Source organism: Hemicordylus capensis, chromosome 4 (assembly GCF_027244095.1).
Source record: "Hemicordylus capensis ecotype Gifberg chromosome 4, rHemCap1.1.pri, whole genome shotgun sequence".
NCBI lineage: Eukaryota > Metazoa > Chordata > Lepidosauria > Squamata > Cordylidae > Hemicordylus > Hemicordylus capensis.
Window position 1 is genome coordinate 166,630,893 of NC_069660.1, and position 17,148 is coordinate 166,648,040.

Here is a 17,148-nt window from a genome sequence, read left to right on the forward strand (position 1 = left end):
AATCCCCCTGAAATTGGGGTGGTAGACTCTACCCATTGGGAACTACCACCCCATCCCAAAATTTTGCCCCTGGGCCCCTTTTTACCCCCCCGAATCGATTCGGATTCAGATTCGGATTAAATCCGAATCCGAACCGAATCAAGGGTGATTCGGGTGACCCAGATTCGGGCACAAAACAGAACGGGGGTGATTCGGCTCGGGTCCGAGCCGAATCACCCGAAAATCCGAATTGCACACCCCTAATGAATAGCTCACTCTCTTGTCCAAACTAATGAGTATTAGTCCAGCCACCATCTGCGTTAAACAAAGAACAAGACCATAGAGGTATCATATGCAGTACTCCCTCTTTCCTAGCCTCAAAGGGCTACTGATCTTTGAAACTAGAAATGAGAATAAGAGCAGCACATAAAACCTACATGGCTTGTGTTGTGTTTAACACAGAGTGTTGTGTTATGTTTAGTAATATACAAAATATAAAATATTTATTCAAATAGTAATTTAGTAAAACATTTAAGACCAATAAAACAAAGTAAAAACTTAAAAGAAAAAAACCAAGGCAAAAAGTTTTTTTAAAACCATGAAAATGAAATGTTCAATAAATAATCTTCACACTATATACCCTGAGACTTGATCGCTTATTACAAAAATACAGTTCAAAACTAGAATACTGAATCAATGCTGGTCATTGCATATGAGGATAAAGCATGAAGGTCATATGGTGCCTACTAAAATATCTATTTTGGGGATTTTTTTTTGTAGGTTCCTTTCAGAACCTACAAAGAAGAAAAATAAAGGAAGCATTATTTATAGAGAAATTGAGACCTGACATTAATGTTCAGGAGGCATTGGTCGATGCCATAAAGTCTATTAACCTCTGAGAAGAATCAGGTGATTCCCTTTTTCTCTCTCCAGCCCCTCCTCGCTCATTATCTTAGCCAGTCATGGAACAGAGTGTTATCATGTTGAAGGAATTTAACAACTGGGGAAAGGAGGAGATTTTTATCTGTGCTTATCTGTGTGTTAAACTGAGGATGGTGTGTTATACTGAAACGTTTTATATGTTTCAACTTTATAGTTTTTCTTTTGCACAATAAAGGGTATTTTTGTTGACAGTTGGAGTTAATATGTGCATTGCATTGCAAACATATCGACTTATACTAGAATACTGAAAAAATAATAGGCAGTGATAGACTTGTCAGATGTGTTTTGACTATGCTGGTCTTCATCAGCAACCCATTTGATAAATTATTCGGAGTTTACCAACTTGCACACCCTTTCAGTACTGATTTGCATAAACTGTCACTACTTGCTCGATTCTTTTCATTATATGAATTAATCACGTTTCTACTGTGACTTCTTGTGATTAATCCCACAGTGGTATCTAGACTATCTCTACTATGGTAACTGATTGATGGATGGATTGATTAAGTACCACCAAGTTGGTGTCAGCTCTTAGTGACCACATAGATAGATGCTTTCCAGGATGATCTGTCTTCAACTTAGCCTTTTAGGACTCTCAGTGGTGCATTCCCTGTTGTCGTAATCGAGTCCATCCACCTTACTGCTGGTCGTCCTCTTCTCTTTTCTTCAAATTATCCCAGCATTATGGACTTCTCAAAGGAGCTGGATTTTCACATAATGTGTCCAAAGTATGATAGTTTGAGCCTGGCCATTTGTGCCTCAAGTGAAAATTCTGGATTGATTTATTCTAGGATCCATTTGTTTGTTTTCATGGTTATCCATGGTATCCCCAAAAGTCTTCTTCAGCACCGAACTTCAAAAGCATCAATGCTTTTTCTATCTTGCGTCTTCACAGTCCAGCTTTCGCATCCATAGAGTGTCATGGGAAAAACCATTGTCCGGACAATTCTAATCTTTGTAGCTGTAGACTTGTCACAGCATCTAAATATTCTTTCCAAGGCATTCATTGCAACCCTACCAAGTGCTGGTCTGCGGCGTATTTCTTGACTGGTGGATCCCTGACTGTTGACGGTCAATCCTAAAAGGCAGAAGCTATCCTCCACTTCAATGTCTTCACTATCAATCCTGAAACTGGTTGCTTTACCCATTGTCATTAGTTTAGTCTTCTTTATATTTAGTCATAGACCCATTTTCTCCACTGTGCTCCTTGACTTTCATTACTAGAGCTTGCAGATCACCTGCATTTTCAACTGTCAGAGTGGTATCATCAGCGTAGCGCAGGTTATTGATATTTGTTCCTTCAACTTTAAAGCCACGCTCACATTCTTCCAATCCAGCTTCTCTCAGTATATGTTCAGCACATAAGTTGAATAAATAAGGAGAAAGTATACAGCCTTGTCTTACTCCTTTGCCGATCTGGAGCCAGTCTGTTTCACCATGTTGCATCTGCACTGTGGCTTCCTGTCTTGTGTATAGGTTTCTCATACGAATAATGAGATGTTCTGGGATGCCCATTTTCCAAAGGATATTCCACTACTTGACATGGTGGACGCAATCAAAGACTTTTCTGTAGTCAATAAAGCACATATTGACTACTTTTTGGTATTGCTTTGGCTTTCTCAATTATCTAGCATGCAACAGCAATGATGTCTCTTGTTCCTCAGCCTTTTCTGAAACCAGCTTGAACATCCAGCATTTCACTTCCCACGTAGGACTCTAATGTGCGTTGGATGATCCTGAGCATTGTTTTGCTAACATGTGAAATTAAGGATATTGTGCAATGGTTTGCGTAATCTGTTAGTTTCCTTTCTTTGGTATGGGTATATAAACTGACCTCTTCCAGTATGTTGGTCACTAGGAATGTGCACATCAATTTGGGCACAAAATTATTTGTACCGAAATCTAGCTGATTCGGGCGATTTGTAGAGACAATTAATTACCCCTGTGGCTCAACTGCCCAGATTCGGGTACAAAAAAAATCACCCAGATTAAGACCCAAATAAATTCGGGGATTCAGGCCTCAATTTTGTGGCCACAGTGGGTGGAAGCTACCACCCAATTTCAGCAACCTTATAACTCCACGTGGGCGGCCCCAAGCTGCCCCATACTCTCTGAGGGGGGCACTAGGGTGATCCAGAGTGGGTTGTGGTGTAGTGCACACAGGGTGCCAACCACAACCAAAACCATAAGCCCATAGAGCACTGGGTTTTGCATCAAAGAAGATTATGAATGAATAAAGATGAACAGTGATAGGGGATTCTAAGTTCTGGATGTAGAATTGCCCATCACTGCTCATTTTTGTTCAAAAATTGTTAAAAATCACCTCTTTGCCCAATTTCTTTGAAATATGGGTGGTCACTTCCTTGCACCCATTGGGCAGTACCACCCGCCACAACCTGCTCTGGACCACCCTGGTGCCCCCCCACGTGGAGTTATAAGGTTGCTGAAATCCCCATTATTCCCTATGTTGAAAAGCTTAAAGATGCACCAACTTCAAAAGATTTTTAAAAATCACCCCTTTGCACAATTTATTTGGATTTTGGTTGGTAGCTTCCATCCATTGGGCACTATCACCCACCCCACTCTTTTGCCCCTGGAACCCCCTTTTTTGCCTCAAACTGATTCAGAAAATTTGGATGCAAATCGAAACTGGGGTGATTCGGGGGGATCTTTTGGAAAACTTTCCTTGTTTTTCCGTGTCTATTTTCATCCTCAGGGTCTTTACAGATGTCATTGTAGTATTTCTTCTTGTTGCTTCTAACAGCTTTCTGAAATTCCCTATTAGATTCCATCCTGAGGTCTTTATCTTTCTTGGCTGTGGCTTCTCTCCTCTTCTTGGCAATTTCCATTGGTTCTGAAATCCATTTTGCTTTCTTCTGTTTCTTGGTCTTTGGCAGTCTCTTTTCACATTCATCCTTAACAACTTCTTTGATTTCATCCCACAGTTCCTCTGGTTCCCTATCAATGAGGTTCAGAACTTCAAAGCGGTGTCATGGCTCAGACAGCTGACTCAGAAGAGTCAGAGCAGGAGGATTCGCCTGCTAGTGAGGTTTCAGAGGCACAGCAACAGGATTTGGCAGAGAGACCAGACTCTGGAGCTGAGGATTCACAATAGCTGCCAGACATGATTTCTGATGGGGAGGAACCTGGGATTTCACCTGTCTTGAGAAGGCGTCTCAAGAGGCAAGCTCAGTGGCAGTCACGCACGCGCAGGAGATCACAAGAGAGGAAGCCGAAGTGCTGACTCAGGGAAGCCTGACTGGCTGCTGATTCTCTTGAGCCATATATATTTAGCAGTCTCACTTGCTCAGATGCTGTTTGCAACTTTTTGCTGGCTGCAGACACTGTACTATTTGAATTCCAAAACTTTGTCCGAGTTCCAGTTTGCCTTGTTTATGCTTTCCTGCTTTGTTCTGTTAATTCCTTGCTTCTGTCGTCCTTCGCTATTTGCATTCCTTGCTCTGTGTTTTCTTTTTACTTATTGCTCAATTATTGTTAGAGGGGGGTACCTAGTTCAGCTCAGGGGACTTAATTCATTTACTGTTTTTCTTTGTGAGCCTTCTATTTTTCATTCGTGCCGTTCCACTGCCACTTTCTGTTAACTCACCGGGGAGTGCTGAAGTGGGTTGTAAATCTTGTTGGGTTAGCCGAGCTAACAAATTTACGACAAGCGGTTCCTGATGCTCTCCTTGAAAATGGTGGGTACATTCTCAAGATTATATCATGGAAGCTGGATAGTTTTGTTTTTCTGCTTCATCTTGACTTTGAATTTGCACATGAGCAGTTCATGATCTGTTCCACAATCGACCCCCGGCCAAGTCTTTGCTGTTATAACTGAGCTCTTCCACCTCCTTGCACCAATAATGTAATCAATTTGATTCCTGTGTATTCCATCTGGTGAAGTCCATGTGTATAGGCACCGCTTTGGTTGTTTGAAGAATGTCTTAGCAATGAAGAAATCATTAGCTTGGCAGAAACTAACTGTCGTTCTCCTGCTTCCTTTCTGTTTCCTAGGCCATATAGACTGACTGTATTTTCCTCCTTACCTTTTCCAACTTTGGCATTCCAATCTCCAACCACCAGCATCATATCTTGCTTGCATGTTCTGTCAATTTCAGGCTGGACTTGAGCATAAAACTCATCAACTTCCTCTTCTTCTGCATCAGTCGTTGGGGCATAGACTTGAAGAACTGTCATGTTAAAGGTTTGTTGACAAAATCTAATTGATATTTGTCGGTCACTGACCGCATTGTACCCAAGTACTGTCATTGCTATATCCTTCCTGACTATGAAAGCAACACCCTTCCTTCTTTGGCAAGGAATAAATTTGTTTCTTTCTTTGTTTTTTGTGTCCTGAGTAGTAAACGGTGTGATTTTCTGACTGAAAGTGTCCCATTCCAATCCATTTTAATTCTGTTAATTCTGTCAATCTGTAGACATTTCATCTTTCACTGTGTCGAGCTTTCCCATATTCATGCTTCTTACATTCCACGTTCCCATTGTAATTCCGTCTTTGCAGCTTTAGATTTACTTTTCCCGCATGGCAAAATCAGCTGCTAGACGTCCAAAAGCATTTAATCTAACTGCATCATAAACACCATCAGTACTCAGAGATCCTCAGCTCTTCTTCAGTAGCATGTTGACTACCGTCCGACCTGAGGGGCCCATCATCCAACACTACATCAACAATAATTCCATTTTGTCTATCCATGTGGTTTTCTTGGTAAAATACAGGAGTGGTTTACCATTGCCTTCTCCTGTGCAGTATGAAATGATGCCTTTGTTGTTTTCACTGAAGTGATCGTTTTTCTCCAGCACCTTCCTATATCGCTGCTGCCCAATACAGGTGCCTGCCTGTTTTAGCTGGGCCTCTGGGATGACCTTCGCACCTTGGGTGACCCTACTGGGAGTATACCTCTTGGTGTACTTCGCTTATTGCTCTCAGGAACACCCCACTCACCCCTGCCACAATGGTAACTGCTTTCCTTCAAATATCTGAATCAACTGAAAACTGGGTTGAACAGTGAGGTGAGGACTTTCCAGTCAATTCAGAGATTTGAAGGAAAGCAGTTGCCACAATGGAGAGAACCTAGATACTACTGAGGCATTAATCACAGTAGAAATGATATCAGTTGGTGTAGACGAGAAATGTACCAAAGCTTTTCACATAGATATAAACAAACAAACAAACAAATAAAATGGCTCCCTACCAAAAGGCTTACAATCTTAAAAAGAAACATAAGACAGACACCAGCAACAGCCAATGGAGGAATGTTGTGTGGGATGGATGGAGCCAGTTACTCTCCCCTTGCTAAATAAAGAGAATCACCACTTTTTAAAGGTGCCTCTTTTGTTCAGTTAGCAGGGTATAATGAAAATAACTGATCAAGTAGTGACAATTTATGCAAATCATTACTGAAAAGATGTGCAACAGCTAACTAATTTATCAAATGGGCCACTGATGAAGACCAGCATGGTCAGTCTATCTTTACCTAATGTTTTATCTATGTTCTGGTTTTGAACTGTCTTCTCTTTGTTATAAGCAAATGTCAGGTCTCTGGGTACATACTGTGAAGATTAGTTATTGAATGCTTAATTTTCATGTCTTTTGAATAAATATTATTGTGTATTATTTTGTCCTGGCTTTAAGTGCTTTGTTTGCCATATTGGGCTAGGCTTATTGTGGTGTTGTTTCTGGTGTTGTGTTTAATGACTTAAACACAGATCTTATTGTTGTGAGCTGCCCCGAGCAGTAGTGTACTGGAGGGGTAGGATATAAATATTTTAAATAAATAATAAATAAAACAAATAAATAATGACTTGTGTTTAATGTAATTCCATCGAGGTTACCTACTTCTTGTTCTCTCTCTCTCTTACACAAACACACACACCTAAATCAAGAAGCGAAACAATGTAAGCCATTTCACAGTGCTACAGTGGCAGGAGGGGAGCAGAGGGCAAGCAACCACTTCCTCAATTATTTCTAAGGCTGTGCTCAATCAAATCTATAATCTGAAAGCAATTTGTCATGGATATTGGAATAAAATCACCTCCCCACTATTCCTTCATTTGATTCAGCCTAGAAAATGATTATCTTTTGCATCTGAAACTCAGTATTTTTCAGGACTTTTTAAGGAAGTTATCCATGTGCTATCTGCAAACATTAGTGAAGGGTTATTAATGTACATGAAAATGTTTAATTATATGTCTGAGTTAAAGAACAATAGATCAAAGAAGCAGTGCAAACAAGGTTCTACATGACAGAGAGTTTTCTGTTAAGAGAAATTGGCATGCTAACACATTTCCCTCAGTTATTATTTTCTGCATCATCTGCTCTTTTGGATTATGCTTGGGCCTGCCATCTTGGACTCTGTTGTCTGATGATACGAGCGAGTTATGAAGTCACTTAAGAAATCAGAGGCATAAATGTATTATCAATCTCCAGGACATTGAGAGCTAAGCCTGCATCGCATAATATATGCTACTGTATACTGGCATAATATGAAGAGGTCTTATATGTGTACTATTGAACCTGTGGGAAATGTTCAGATGGAATGTGTAATCTAAAACCAGCAACCTGTGTGTGTTTTTACTAAAGAGAGAAGCAAATACATATATTATGAAGAATTAATTAAAACAGAGATTATATAGCACCCATTAGCTCAGGGCAGCCTATAAAGGTTCTAATAGCAGCAATTTTGATTTGGTCATTCACCTGCCTTATAATGATTTTGGATTTACCCCTGCTAACTGAGCAGAGAGACACCTTTTCAAGTGGTGATTCTCTTATATTTAGCAGGGGGAGAGCAACTGGTCCTATCCAACGCCAGAACAGCATCCTTCCAGTGGCTGTTGCTGGTATCTGCCTTATGTTTCTTTTTAGATTGTGAGCCCTTTGGGGACAGGGAGCCATCTTATTTATGTCTTGTTTATTTTTCTATGTTAACTGCTTTGGGAACTTTGGTTGAAGAGCAGTATATAAATATTCATTATTAATAACGTTGCATCAACCATTTGGGAAGTGTATTTCCTTTTCCTCTCTCTTTTTCATTATAGAAAGAGATGACTGGCTGAAAAAGTTTTGTTTTGGGCACCAGGCAATCTCTTCATTTCCAGTCTAGAATGAAAGAAGGCATTCTAGCCAGAAAATTGCATATGAAACTGTTGGTTAGGAGTCAGCAACAGCTCCTTAGGAAAAGTAAGCAGAGAAAGTAAAGCCGAAGGATGCTTTAAGAAACAAATGCCAATAGTTACAGGAGTGGAGTATGTGTATATTTTAATTGTCTTAAAATTTAATCCTTCATTCAGCATGCCCTTATAAACTTAGATTGTGCATACTTTTGTGGGCAAAGATCTATCTCTCTGATCTCTGAGTAATGTAACCCCCCTAGGTTTTTGAGATAACTTGAGATATACATCTAAGTGAAGCAATTGTGCTAAAACTTTGCAAGTTAGCAACTTATCTTCACTAGGGAAAAACTATATGCATCTTATCAGTAATTTAAAAATATTATACTATGTTCAAGGTACCCAGGTCTAAGTAGTAGGGATGCTTCATATTCTCTCGCAGGGGGGATCCAAACCTGTAAGGTTTGCTTTTTGAGTGGTCACATATGGTAGGATCCTAGAATAGGAGTAGCCCCTCAGTTCCCCTATTCCTTCATGGCATTTCCACTGGTTTTAGAGTGCAATTTCCTCCAGTTCTCCTCCTCTACTATGCCAATATCATCAGTTCTGAAAGCCCAGGCAACACAATTCCAGGACTTCAAATCGATTCCATATCAGCTACTTGCCCCAATGACACCTGTGGCACACAAACAAATTTCTGAGCACACAAACCGCAGCCAAGTTAGGCTCCTGCAGGACAAATTATGGGGCAGGGATAGTATGTGCCGCATTCACAGCATCAAAATATGTACCCACATTAAAAAGGGGGGGGAGGTCATAAAACTGGCCTCACATAACAGTTCAAATACAAATACAGTAAGTGCTAATTATAGCTGAATAATCAAATTGTAGTGAACAACTTCTCGAGCTCTCCTCTTCTATTATTCTCTGATTGTTATAGTGCTGCTGGTATTTTCCAGTGAGGTGTTGGTTTCTGTTTCACCACAAAAGGTTTTTTCTTGATAAATACAAAACCCCTTTTCTAAAAAACAAAAAACCTTTTGTGGAATTCTTAAAAAATACCTATTCAGATGCTTTTCACTGTTAACTAATGTGTTATTAGAACTACATGTGTCCATTTCTTGCTCTCTTTGGTCTCAGTTTGGCAGTCATGTGAAAGTCATATTTTTACATATTTTCATATTTAAAACATTCTGATTGTTCAGCTATATTAGCATTTATTGCATTTGTATTTACACTAATTTGAAAGTGCTAGCCTATTTGCATAACAGTTCTGCAAAGCAATTTCTCCTGTTTTTGCACAAATAACTACATTTGCAAAACACTTACTATAGCAGCTTTCACAAGCTCGTCCTGCTCCCATGTTCTGTGCCTGAACTCCTGTACCATTTACCACTCCTGGCTTGATGTTATTTACATTGATCTGGTTAGGGTTTGGCTTGTTACTTAATACATAAAAAAAGGGAAATTAAATTAGTTTACTGTGGCATGCAACATTCTGCTGAGTCTTTAAAAGGGTAAATAAAACTTGAATACATCTCATTTCTACTGGCTCTAAAACAAAAGTATTTCATTAACCAGCAAAATTATACTGCATTCATTACACTGGTAAACATTTTTTTACAGCTTTTTATAGATTTATAGATTCTAGTTCCACAGCTTTTATGCCACCACCTTTTATCTCTACAGATCACAATCTCTAGGCATAGATCCTACTGCCTTAATAGCTGCAATTTGCACAGCTTTTATTTCTCCTTTTACCTTATGTTGCTCAAAGACTGAAATAAAGATATTGATTGAAAAATATTTTGCACATCGCAGGAACTAAAGAACCATTTAGAAGTAAGGATTATTTAACAAACTTGCAAGAGAGCAAAGTAGCAAGCCCTAAATACAAGTCATATATCACATTTCTACCCAGTCACTTCTCTGAGGAGCTCAAAGCCTCTTGTGAGGGTTTCTCAGAATAACCCTGTGAAGCATTTAGGCTTTGTCCAGTGCCACCCAGTTAGTTTCATGGTTGAACAGAGATTTGAACCTCAGCCTCCCACTTACAACCCCCAAACAGAAATTTAGTTTAGATCTGGATATCTAAACTATAGCTTCCTTTCCCTCATTTGTTACCACTACTATTACTAGTAAAAATGTGCAGCTGATGGACAAAAAAGTAGCACCAGTTCAATATGCCTTGGCACCTAGACCCTCAGTGCTTTCAGAGCACAGGCAGCACTCCAAATGCTAATGGCTCTTGTACAACAGTGCACATTCTGGGGAACTGGGGCGGCTGAGCAAGGGCTCCTGTTGCATCCCTGAAGTCCTTCCTTATTTGTGTGTTTTATAGTCAGGATGTTAGCCATGGTTATGATCGTAATATACTGTAGTATGCGTTGTTGTTGTTTAAGTAGTCTTTTTTGGTGAGAAAAGAATTTTTACAAATGGCATTAAATTCAGGTTTTTGTAAATGTCTGACAGTCTAATCACATCTAATACCAGAACATAAGAAGCTCTGATAAGAACTAATCTGTCTACTTTCCTTTCAATATAATCTTAATTGACAATTACCATCTTCATGAGTTAACCCACTCTAGCCTTAAACGTTCACATGTTCAACATCTTGAACTGGGGTGGATGACATCATCACAAACTATGCCTTTGAGGTGTCCCCACAACTGCACCAAATTTGGTTCAAATTGGTTAGGAAGTCCACAAGTTAGTCCACTTGTGCCTCAACCGTTCATGCATCTGCCATCTTGAGTCAGGGTGAATGACATCATTACAAACTACACACTTGAGCCATCCCTATGTGTCCCTACACCTGTAGCAAATTTGGTTCAAATGGATTAGGCATTTCACAAGTTAGCCCACTTGCACCTCAAACATTCATGCATCTGCCATCTTAAAATGGGGTAGATGATATCACCACAAACTATGCTTTTGAGGATTCCCTATGTGTCCCTACAACTGTACCAAATTTGGTCCAAATAGGTTCCCACGTGTGCCTCTAATATTCACGTGTCCACCATCTTGAATTGGGGTGGATGACATAATCACAGACCATTGAGGTGTCCCTTTGTGTCACTCAGTACAACTGCACAAAATTTGGTTAGAAACGTTTAGGCAGTCAAAAAGTTAGCCTTCTTGCGACTCAAACGCTCATGTGTCCACCATCTTGAATCAGGGTGGGATGACATCATTACAAACAAACAGTTTATTTATTTATTTAACTTGTATACCGCCCAAACTTTTGTCTCTGGGCAGTTAACAATAACATTAAAACAATTAAAACAAATATAAAAGGTTAAAACAGTGTAACAATTTAAAAACAGTATAAAATTAAAACAGTATGCCATTGAGGTATCCCTATGTGTCACTCACTCCAACTGTACCAAATTTGATTCAAATCACTTAAACGGTCCACAACGTAGACCACCTGTGCCACAGAAGTTTACATGCCTGCCATCTTGAATCAGGGTGGATGACATGCCTGTAATCATAAACTACACCATTGAGGTGCCCTTAGGTGTCACTAACTACAACAGTGTCAAATTTGGTTCAAATTGGTTAGACAGTCCACAAGTTAGCCCACTTGTGCCTCAAACATTCACATGTCCACTGTCTTGAATCAGGGTGGATTACATCATTACAAACTAAGCTATTGAGGTGTCCCTATAAGTCCTTACAACTGTAGCAAATTTGGTTCAAATCAGTTAGGCAGTTCACAAGTTAACCCACGTTCCTCAAACGTTACATGGTATCTTTTTATTCATGTTGCGAGCTGCCCCTGAGCAGTAGAGTACTGGAGGGGCGGGGTGTAAGTAAGTAAGTAAGTAAATAAATAAATAAATGTTTGTGTGTCCATCTTGAACTGGGCTGGGCAACATCATCACAAACTATGCCACTGAGGTGTCCCTACAGCCAAATTTGGTTCATATTGGTCCAGGCATTGCAAAGTTGATGGAGGGGGTGGGAGTACAGACACACAGGTACACACAGGTAATGCCAGTGTGTAAAAAACGCTAAAATATGGAGCAGTTTAACCATTAACAAGATATACAAAATTCCAAAACAAAATACTGTTTAATGGTTTTAACCTTTATTATAAATTGTTTACACAGTCAGACAGGTGTTATTGACTGGTTTGTTTTATCCAGACATCGAGTCCTTCCCAAGGACCTGAGATGGCTGAATTTTATTGTCAATTGTTATAGATATAGTTGCAGAATATAGGCTGTTCCCAGTAAAGCTGCTTTTTGTAATTGGCTGATGGTGATTTCTGTGGCCCCTATGGTGTTGAGGTGCTCTTCAAGGTCTTTTGGAACTGCACCCAGGGCGCCAATTACCACTGGGATTATTTTGGTCTTTTTCTGCCGCAGCCTTTCAATTTCAATTTGTAGATCTTTGTATTTGGTGATTTTTTCTATTTCTTTTTCTTCTATTCTGCTATCCCCTGGTATTGCTATGTCGATTATTTTGACTTGTTTTTCTTTCTTCTTGACTACAGTTATATCTGGTGTATTGTGTGGCAGATGTTTGGCTGTTTGTAGTCGGAAGTCCCATAATGTTTTTACATCTTCATTTTCTTCAACTTTTTCAATTTTATGGTCCCACCAATTTTTGGCTACAGGTAGCTTGCATTTTTTGCAGATGTTCCAGTGTATCATCCCTGCTACCTTGTCTTCCCTTTGTTTGTAGTCAGTCTGTGCAATCCTTTTACAACAGCTGATTAGGTGGTCCACTGTTTCATCTGCTCCTTTATAAAGGCTGTTTGTTGTGGATTTTTCAACTTTTGCTCGGATTGCATTTGTTCTTAGTGCCTGTTCTTGCGCAGCCAGTATTAAACCCTCTGTTTCTTTCTTCAAGTAACCATTCTTAAGCCATTGCCAGGTTTTGGTGATGTCTGATTTTCCACTTACAGGTGAAACTCGGAAAATTAGAATATCGTGCAAAAGTCCATTAATTTCAGTAATGCAAATTAAAAGGTGAAACTGATATATGAGACAGACGCATTACATGCAAAGCGAGATAAGTCAAGCCTTAATTTGTTATAATTGTGATGATCATGGCGTACAGCTCATGAAAACCCCAAATCCACAATCTCAGAAAATTAGAATATTACATGGAACCAATAAGACAAGGATTGAAGAATAGAACAATATCGGACCTCTGAAAAGTATACAGTGTACTGTGCTTGATTGGCCAGCAAACTCACCTGACCTGACCCCATAGAGAATCTATGGGGCATTGCCAAGAGAAGGATGAGAGACATGAGACCAAACAATGCAGAATTGCTGAAGGCCACTAATGAAGCATCCTGGTCTTCCATAATACCTCATCAGTGCCACAGGCTGATAGCATCCATGCCACGCCGCACTGAGGCAGTAATTGCTGCAAAAGGGGCCCAAACCAAGTACTGAATACATATGCATGCTTATACTTTTCAGAGGTCTGATATTGTTCTATTCTTCAATCCTTGTCTTCTTGGTTCCATGTAATATTCTAATTTTCTGAGGTTGTGGATTTGGGTTTTTCATGAGCTGTACGCCATGATCATCACAATTATCTGAGTTTAACGATGCTGCTGCTGAATGACAGACAGATCAATGAGCCAGCAGTGTGATTCAGCTGCTAAAAATTTGATATTTTGTTATATCTGGTAGGTTATTTAGCTTTTTATACTTTTCAGTTTTAATTTGAACCTAATAATTGTTTTTAATCTGACTTTTAAAAAATTAATTTTATTACTTGTATCTGTGTCTGTTACTTTTGTAAGCTGCCCCGAGAAGTATTGCACTGGAGGGGCAGGGTATCAATATTTTAAATAAATAAATAAATAAATAAATAAATAAATAAATAAATAAATAAATAAGCTAATGCAGTCTTAGGCTGAATTAGCAGAAGCATACTGTCTAGTTAAGAAAAAGTAATGAGATAATACAAATGAAATAATGGAGATCATGGATCTCAAGATCCCTCAAAGGGGATCTTGTTGACATTATGGTACCAGGGGACCAAGGCCTTGCAAGTAGCCTGATACTCTCAGCTGGCAGAATCCTGTCATGAAGTCAGAAGAGAGCTCAGAACTCTGACTTAAGGCCTCCCACTCAAGAGCCAAAGTGTGAGATGTACTCAAGCTGCACTTGGATGGAATACAGATCCTTTGTGATAGCAAGCCAACTTAGTACTTCGGGGTTAAAGGAACTTATAGTGGGGGGACACTAGACCCTCTGGAGTAGGGTCGCCATATTCTGGCTTTCCAAATTCAGGTGCTTAATTTGCATATTATGTAAATTGGCTTGAAAATAATTTTTGAGAAGAATAGTGACTATACATTTTGTTCCTGATATTGATATTATTTCTGACACTGATATTATTTCTGTTATGGCCAAGTTTTGTTATATTATTTGTAAAATACGTACTGCTTTATTGTAAATGTTTGCTGGTCAATGACCGAATAAACTTATAACTAACTTTGTTCCATAACTCTGCTTCTACAAGGGCTAGAGCTTAGCTTTTTTAAAAAAATGAAAGCTGAAATCCAGACCAATCTGGGTGGGCTAAGCAATGTGGGTGAGATGCTTAAAATCCAGGTGAAACCCGGAATTTCGGGGGACATTGCAAACCTACTCTGGAGTCACCTGGGAGCTACCAGGAAGATTTCCACTTGATACTCTTAGACTGCTAATCTGACCGGATTGCTGTGTAAGGGGCACACAGTGGGGCACTTTAGCCCCTGAACCGTGAGAGCATCTTTCACCTCACCACCCTCACTGAGACAGAAAAGACCACTGATAGTTGGTCAAAATCTATCTACTAGACTCTGGCAAGCTGAGCATTCCAGACACCATACTACCAGATCCTGTTGGTTCAAACAATTCACCTTGGTATAGCAGATTCCCTGTATATGCTCCATTGATACTAATTGGCAGGAGTAAAAAAATGTTGGCTTTGTTCATCAGCACCCCCCCCCCCCCAATTTTACTTGTCAAGCTATGTCGGTACATTACTCATCAGGATTTTTTTTTGCTGGTCAGACGTTATTTCCTACTTATTACAAACGAGATGACTAGTGGATTTCCTGAGCCCTGCTGATTGAAGATGGTTCTCTGTCCAGGGGAAGAGAAAATGAGACTTTTTCAACAAGGACTGGGACCAAGTGCCTTCCTGCCTAGTTGCATGTGCTTAGGCAATGAAATTGACTGTACATATTAACACTTGGTGGTATTCCAGTATAGTCTGGACCTGCAGGACACTCAGTTTGAACACCTGCAGCTCCAGCCAGTTTATGCTGTGGACTGCTTCTTTCTGGAACCATTTGCCCTGAGAAACCAGGTGAACTGCAGTGGGCTTCTCAGCCTGTAAGGTTTGCATCCAATGTTACTTAGATCCTGCTTGGAGAAGGAGGTCCTGTGAAAACCTGTTGGGTTTTCTTCCCGGCGGGTAGACCAGGCCTCCGGCAAAAGCTCTATAGGATAAAGAGCTCTAGTGCGCGTGCGTACGCGCCCAAGGCCCCAGTTGGGCCGGAGGCTTCGATAAGAGAGGAGCTCTGTTCGCGAGCTCCTCTCTAAGTTCTTCTAACTTGGTGAGCACTCGTGGGGGGGTGGCGGGTGGGGGGGCGGCAGGGCGGCAGTAGCCTTTCCTTGTAGGCAGTAGCCTTTTTTATCTCTAATTTGCTCGCGGGGGGGGGGGGCGCGGCGGAAGCGGCGGCGGCTGGTTTCCAGCGCCCCAATTTTACAGTAGATTACGGCCACTGGCGGGGGCAAAGAGGCGCGGGAGGGGTAAACAAGCCCTCCCCGCCCTAAAAGATAGGCTCCCCTTTGGTGCTGGTCCGGACTGCTCCGGACCATGCACATCACTAGCCTTCTGGTCTTTAATGACCCTCCAATTCCCGCTTCTCTTTGGAACAATAAAGAAAAAGGAGAAAACCTGGGTACTTTTCCAGGACAGGTGTGGGAATAGGATCTATCCCCTGGATCTCTAAAGGCATATCTATGGTCTGAGACATTAGTATATTCTTTCCCTTTGTCTGTGGCCTTGAGAAGGGATATACTAATTGTCTGCTGTTGTGAATGTAAGATAGCATCCTGCTGGTATGATGTAATGCCCACTGATCTGTAGAGGATTTATGCTGTTCATTGGCAACTAGTTAGAAACAGCTATCTGCTGGTACCTGAAATCAGGTGTAATTGTGATTGTTGATGTTTGAATTCCTTCTGAGAGACTGGTGCAGATCCCTGCTTGGGAAATTACTGATTCCGAAGAAAGATATAGGTCTAGACCAAGCAGTTCTGACCTGCCTGAACTGACACTGCATAAAATAAACTTTGAAGTGATGATATGAAGAGTGCTACCATTATACCTATTGCTAAAAGGCATCACTTTTCTTATGTTCTTCAATTTCCCAAGGTGAAGGGACTCTCCAAATAGCATCATCGCTGGACTTATTGTTGATGCTCCAACTCCTTGGACAGAGAGGTCTCTGAACGTCCAAAACCAGACTCCTGATAGGAAATTTTATGGAGTCTAGGTTTGTAACTACCATTATAGCAGCCATCTTGTTTCGCTTGTTTAAGCCTTGTCTTAGGTGTGGATTGTCCTGTGAGATCAGGATCTCCTCAGAAAGTTCTCCCTTTTCCTTATTGAAAACTGTGGCATCCATCTGTGAAGCTGGTCAACTAAGAGTGCTCCTCTTTAGATGGATCAGAAAACACTTGCTTCTCATCATCCTTATCATCTGAGAAATCATTGGGGTCAATCCTGACACCAACCTGAGGTGTCCACTTGGGGAGTGGGCCTGGCCAGTCAGAAAGAGAGGCTTTCCCCCATTCTGAGGCCTCCTTCCCCACTGTCAACATGGCTACTGCCATCAGGAAAATCTTTCTCCATCTCCCTTCCCACCCTGACTAGTTAATCAGCAGAAGCAAGGAAGAAGAGAGAGACAAAAACATGAGAAGGAAAGAAATTTTGATGGAGCTGTCATAAGCCCAGGCCCGGACTGTCCCACTGGGAGACAGGGAATATTCCTGGTGCAACCCACTGCGCTCGGCAGCAGTGAGAAGTCCTGACTCCCGCCTGAGCGCCTCCCTCCACCCTCTTGACAAG

At 40.7% G+C, this 17,148-nt stretch overlaps 1 protein-coding gene across 18 annotated transcripts in view; it reads right to left on the bottom strand.

Annotated features, from left to right (window-relative positions):
* Nucleotides 1-17,148, bottom strand: part of MTA1 (metastasis associated 1) — a 254,529-nt gene that overhangs the window by 111,405 nt on the left and 125,976 nt on the right. For all 18 annotated transcript variants that reach the window (XR_008306726.1, XR_008306725.1, XM_053248452.1 and 15 more), the window contains one exon: nucleotides 9,379-9,494. Coding sequence is in view for 16 of the 18 variants with exons in the window: in XM_053248452.1 (XP_053104427.1) it covers nucleotides 9,379-9,494 (116 nt within the window). In the remaining 2 variants the exon portion in view is untranslated. The remainder of the gene's footprint in view (nucleotides 1-9,378; nucleotides 9,495-17,148) is intronic.